Below are 5,950 nucleotides of genomic sequence, written 5' to 3' on the forward strand. Positions count from 1 at the left end.
GGCTTCTTACTTCATGAAACAAAGTGACAGTGTGAGCAGGATGGACAGGGTCTTTTCTACATGCAGTGTCGTACGTGAAGGCTCTGGACGTGTGGATGGGGTCGTGCACCGTGTTCGTGTTCTTGGCGATGGTGGAATTCACGCTCGTTAACTACATCGGCCGACGCCGCCGCAGACTCCTGTTTCGGTCCTCCGCCGAGGGTCAGGAAAATATCGTAAGATTTATGTGAAGGTTTCCTACATATTTGTCCAATATCTTTATTCTGCTTTTCTAAAACGTTCAGAAAAACAATGCTTACATCTCTCATATTATCAAGATTGCATGATAATTTTCCTCAGATTTATTTTTGTTAGCAGGAAGCACGAGAAAGAAGCGACTCCATCCGCAGCACGGCCGTTGAAACTCCCGAAATGACCGAGAACACGCCAGTCGACGCGGAGGACAGCGGCGCCGCGGAAACAGGAGGCAGTGCTACTTTTTTACGCGAAGGCCCGAATGCTGAAAAAAGTGCAGGTGACGTCGAAGTCCCTTTGGCCTGGCTGCTTGAAGCGGAGAGAGCAAAAAGGATCGATAGAAATAGCAGGGTGGTCTTCCCGCTACTCTTCCTCGTCTTCAATCTGGGCTACTGGGTCTACTATCAGGCTTTATGCTGAGGCTTGGCTAGAACCACGATGGGTCGATACTCTGAGCGAATGATTCTGTGAGTTTCTCTGTGCGTTAACTTAGCCTTTGGTTCGTGTGGATGCCGTCATTAAAATGTGTTTACCTCTGAGCGTATTTTTACTTTCCGTAACGATAAGGACTCTAGAGCAGGTGTTCTTAACCTGGGGAACCATGGACCACTAGGGGGTCCATGGATGGGTTTCAGGGGGTCCGTGAGGATAAAATACAAAATATACGGCTAGTACTAGAACCGCAAGAAATAAATCATTGATGATGATAACCTTTCAGTAGGGGAAGGCATGTAGACAGCCCTGTAACAAAATTATTAAGGAATATATCTTGGAAAAAATCGGAACTCGGAGATCATATCTTTAGGAATTGTGCATATAGAAAAAAAAATATTGAAAATAAAAATGAACTACGAAATGACCAGAGAATGTTTCAAAGTTGGATATTGAAGCAGGTAATAAAACACGTGAATGACTAGATATCCCCTTTAAAGAATCCACTGACATAGACGGGAAAAAAATATTCAGAAAAATTAAGGTATCTATTTAATTTATTATCATTTTTTATATATACCATTAAATCATTTGAGGGTCACACACACTCTCTCTCTAAAATAATCTTCTATACAATAAAACAAAAGAAATGTTAGAAATATTTGCATCCCGTGCAGACCCCATTTTCTGTGGAATCTTCTAATAAACCAATGGGCATAAGCATATAACGCGTTAGAGATACTGGTTTATTAATCATTACTTCAGAATATAAAGACATAGAACGTATTGTGTTTATCAGCTGTTATCCTCATATCTATATATGACTAATATGAAGTATTAAATTCGCAGTACTTTATTATTTTACTTACATGGCTTTTATTCTTAACACATAAAAATGACTACAAATAGACAAACAAGAATGTAGAAAAGGTTTCACTTTCTTCTTGAGTTTTATCTTGTTTTTTTTTTCTCTCTCTCTCTTTCTAAGCTCTTTATTTTCTTCTATTCCTATATACGAGAATGAAAATCGAAAAAAAAAAATATGAAGCGATCACTTCTCAGTGCTATTACTGTGTTCTTCATAATCAGATTCCAAACATCAGCATAATCATAATGATATTGATAATGATAATAATGATGTTGCTAATATTGATGGTAATCATAATTGTAATGATAGTAATAACAATACATTAATAAACTAATGTTAATAATAATAGTATATTGATGATCATATTGTCAATAATGATAATAATAAAATGATAATAAGAATAACGATTGTTATTATCCTAATTATCACCATCATCATCATCATCGTATTATTATTATTGTTATTATCATTATTTTTATTACTAATACTACTACTACTATTATTATCACTCATTATTATTATTATTACTTTTATAATCATCATCATTATTACCATTATCTTTATTATTATTATTATTATCATTATTATTATTATTATCATTATCATTATCATTATTATTATTATTATTATTATTACTATAATTGTTCTTACCATTACTATTATCATTATAGTGATAATCATAATGATATTTATCATTATGATTATCATTATTATCATTAATATTATAGCTAGCATTATCATTATTGCTACCATTATTACTATTATTATCATTATCATTACTACTACTACTGCCATTATTGTTATCATCACTACTGTTATATCACTATTATTATCATTATTGTTATTATTACTATTATCTATCATTATCATCATCGTCATTACTATTATCATATGATCATCATCATCATTTTCGTGGTGTGCCAGGCCGTAAATAAATTATATATAACAATTACCTTATCAGGGGCAGACAGGGATGGAGAATTTCCTTGATTAAGTAAAAATTTGATTTGCATTTTTATGAGCGTCAAAAAGATTTCACCTGAAGTCTTTCAGCGTGTGCGATAGAGTTTGATAGATAGATGTATATATGTGTAGATGAAAATATAAATATTTATTTATTTGTATATTTAAATATATGCATAAGCACATACATACATATACATATACATACTTATATATATATATATATATATATAATATATATATATATATATATATATAGTATGTATATGATATGTTGTATGTGCTTATGCATATATTTAAATATACAAATAAATAAATATTTATATTTTCATCTACACATATATACATCTATCTATCAAACTCTATCGCACACGCTGAAAGACTTCAGTGAAATCTTTTTGACGCTCATAAAAATGCAATCAATTTTTACTTAATCAAGGAAATTCTCCATCCCTGTCTGCCCCTGATAAGGTAATTGTTATATATAATTTATTTACGGCCTGGCACACCACGAAAATGATGATGATGATCATATGATAATAGTAATGACGATGATGATAATGATAGAAAATAGTATAATAGCAATAATGATAATAATGATGGTAATAATGATAGTAACGATGATAACAATATAATAATCATAATAATATAATATAATAATAATATAATAGTAATAATAACAATACATGATAATAATAGTGATATAACAGTAGTGATGATAACAATAATGGCAGTAGTCGTAGTAATGATAATGATAATAATAGTAATAATGGTAGCAATATGATAATGCTAGCTATAATATTAATGATATAATGATAATCATAATGATAATAATAGCGAGAATAATAATGATGATAATAGTAATGATTATCATTATCATAATGATGATGATGATAATAATAATAATAATGATATGATAATGAATAATAATAATATAATAATAATAATAATAATAATCATATAATAATAATAATAATAAAGATAATGGTAATAATGATGATGATTATAAAAGTAATAATATAAATAATGAGTGATAATATAGTAGTAGTAGTATTAGTAATAAAAATAATGATAATAACAATAATAATAATACGATGATGATGATGATGGTGATAATTAGGATATAACAATCGTTATTCTTATTATCATTTTATTATTATCATTATTGACAATATGATCATCAATATACTATTATTATTAACATTAGTTTATTAATGTATTGTTATTACTATCATTACAATTATGATTACCATCAATATTAGCAACATCATTATTATCATTATCAATATCATTATGATTATGCTGATGTTTGGAATCTGATTATGAAGAACACAGTAATAGCACTGAGAAGTGATCGCTTCATATTTTTTTTTTTTCGATTTTCATTCTCGTAGATTGAATACTAGAAAATAAAGATCTTAGAAAAATAAAATTAGAAAGAGAGAGAGAGAAAAAAAAAACAAGATAAAACTCAAGAAGAAAGTGAAACCTTTTCTACATTCTTGTTTGTCTATTTGTAGTCATTTTTATGTGTTAAGAATAAAAGCCATGTAAGTAAAATAATAAAGTACTGCGAATTTAATACTTCATATTAGTCATATATAGATATGAGGATAACAGCTGATAAACACAATACGTTCTATGTCTTTATATTCTGAAGTAATGATTAATAAACCAGTATCTCTAACGCGTTATATGCTTATGCCCATTGGTTTATTAGAAGATTCCACAGAAAATGGGGTCTGCACGGGATGCAAATATTTCTAACATTTCTTTTGTTTTATTGTATAGAAGATTATTTTAGAGAGAGAGTGTGTGTGACCCTCAAATGATTTAATGGTATATATAAAAAATGATAATAAATTAAATAGATACCTTAATTTTTCTGAATATTTTTTTCCCGTCTATGTCAGTGGATTCTTTAAAGGGGATATCTAGTCATTCACGTGTTTTATTACCTGCTTCAATATCCAACTTTGAAACATTCTCTGGTCATTTCGTAGTTCATTTTTATTTTCAATATTTTTTTTTCTATATGCACAATTCCTAAAGATATGATCTCCGAGTTCCGATTTTTTCCAAGATATATTCCTTAATAATTTTGTTACAGGGCTGTCTACATGCCTTCCCCTACTGAAAGGTTATCATCATCAATGATTTATTTCTTGCGGTTCTAGTACTAGCCGTATATTTTGTATTTTATCCTCACGGACCCCCTGAAACCCATCCATGGACCCCCTAGTGGTCCATGGTTCCCCAGGTTAAGAACACCTGCTCTAGAGTCCTTATCGTTACGGAAAGTAAAAATACGCTCAGAGGTAAACACATTTTAATGACGGCATCCACACGAACCAAAGGCTAAGTTAACGCACAGAGAAACTCACAGAATCATTCGCTCAGAGTATCGACCCATCGTGGTTCTAGCCAAGCCTCAGCATAAAGCCTGATAGTAGACCCAGTAGCCCAGATTGAAGACGAGGAAGAGTAGCGGGAAGACCACCCTGCTATTTCTATCGATCCTTTTTGCTCTCTCCGCTTCAAGCAGCCAGGCCAAAGGGACTTCGACGTCACCTGCACTTTTTTCAGCATTCGGGCCTTCGCGTAAAAAAGTAGCACTGCCTCCTGTTTCCGCGGCGCCGCTGTCCTCCGCGTCGACTGGCGTGTTCTCGGTCATTTCGGGAGTTTCAACGGCCGTGCTGCGGATGGAGTCGCTTCTTTCTCGTGCTTCCTGCTAACAAAAATAAATCTGAGAGATGTAAGCATTGTTTTTCTGAACGTGATAATATGGAGATGTAAGCATTGTTTTTCTGAACGTTTTAGAAAAGCAGAATAAAGATATTGGACAAATATGTAGGAAACCTTCACATAAATCTTACGATATTTTCCTGACCCTCGGCGGAGGACCGAAACAGGAGTCTGCGGCGGCGTCGGCCGATGTAGTTAACGAGCGTGAATTCCACCATCGCCAAGAACACGAACACGGTGCACGACCCCATCCACACGTCCAGAGCCTTCACGTACGACACTGCAATGTAGAAAAGATCACCTGTCCATCCTGCTCCACACTGTCACTTTTGTTTCATGAAGTAAAGAAGCCCGACAGGAAGGATGGCCGTAAGTGCGATCCACGCTAACCTGTCGACAGCTTATTCCCGAAGGCAGCGGACTCCGAGCACACGGTGAAGAGAGTCGTCACGCCAAGGATGACCCGGGAAGCCACGGCGTCAGCGTCCAGCCAGAAGCTGACCCATGAGACGACCACGATGAGCGAGGACGGCAGGTACGACTGCACTAGGTGGTAGGCCAGGTTGCGCTGAAGGTGGAACACTGCCTGCAGGCAGCTGTAGTTCCCTGGAGGATGGAGCAAGGGACTCCTTAGAAATGCATATCCTGAAGGATGTTGAAGTCTGAAGATGTAACAAAAGGCATTTTTAACGCCTATTTACAGCACGT

At 33.9% G+C, this 5,950-nt stretch overlaps 1 protein-coding gene across 1 annotated transcript; it reads right to left on the bottom strand.

Annotated features, from left to right (window-relative positions):
* Positions 1–4,928: 4,928 nt before the first annotated feature.
* LOC119570005 (glycine receptor subunit alpha-4-like) lies at positions 4,929–5,904 on the bottom strand (the record flags this gene model as incomplete). Its single annotated transcript, XM_037917930.1, has 3 exons — positions 4,929–5,225; positions 5,374–5,522; positions 5,633–5,904. Coding segments are annotated over 3 exons (718 nt in total), but the record flags the coding sequence as incomplete, so codon positions are not given.
* Positions 5,905–5,950: the final 46 nt, after the last annotated feature.

This window comes from Penaeus monodon, unplaced genomic scaffold (assembly GCF_015228065.2).
Source record: "Penaeus monodon isolate SGIC_2016 unplaced genomic scaffold, NSTDA_Pmon_1 PmonScaffold_20758, whole genome shotgun sequence".
Lineage (NCBI taxonomy): Eukaryota > Metazoa > Arthropoda > Malacostraca > Decapoda > Penaeidae > Penaeus > Penaeus monodon.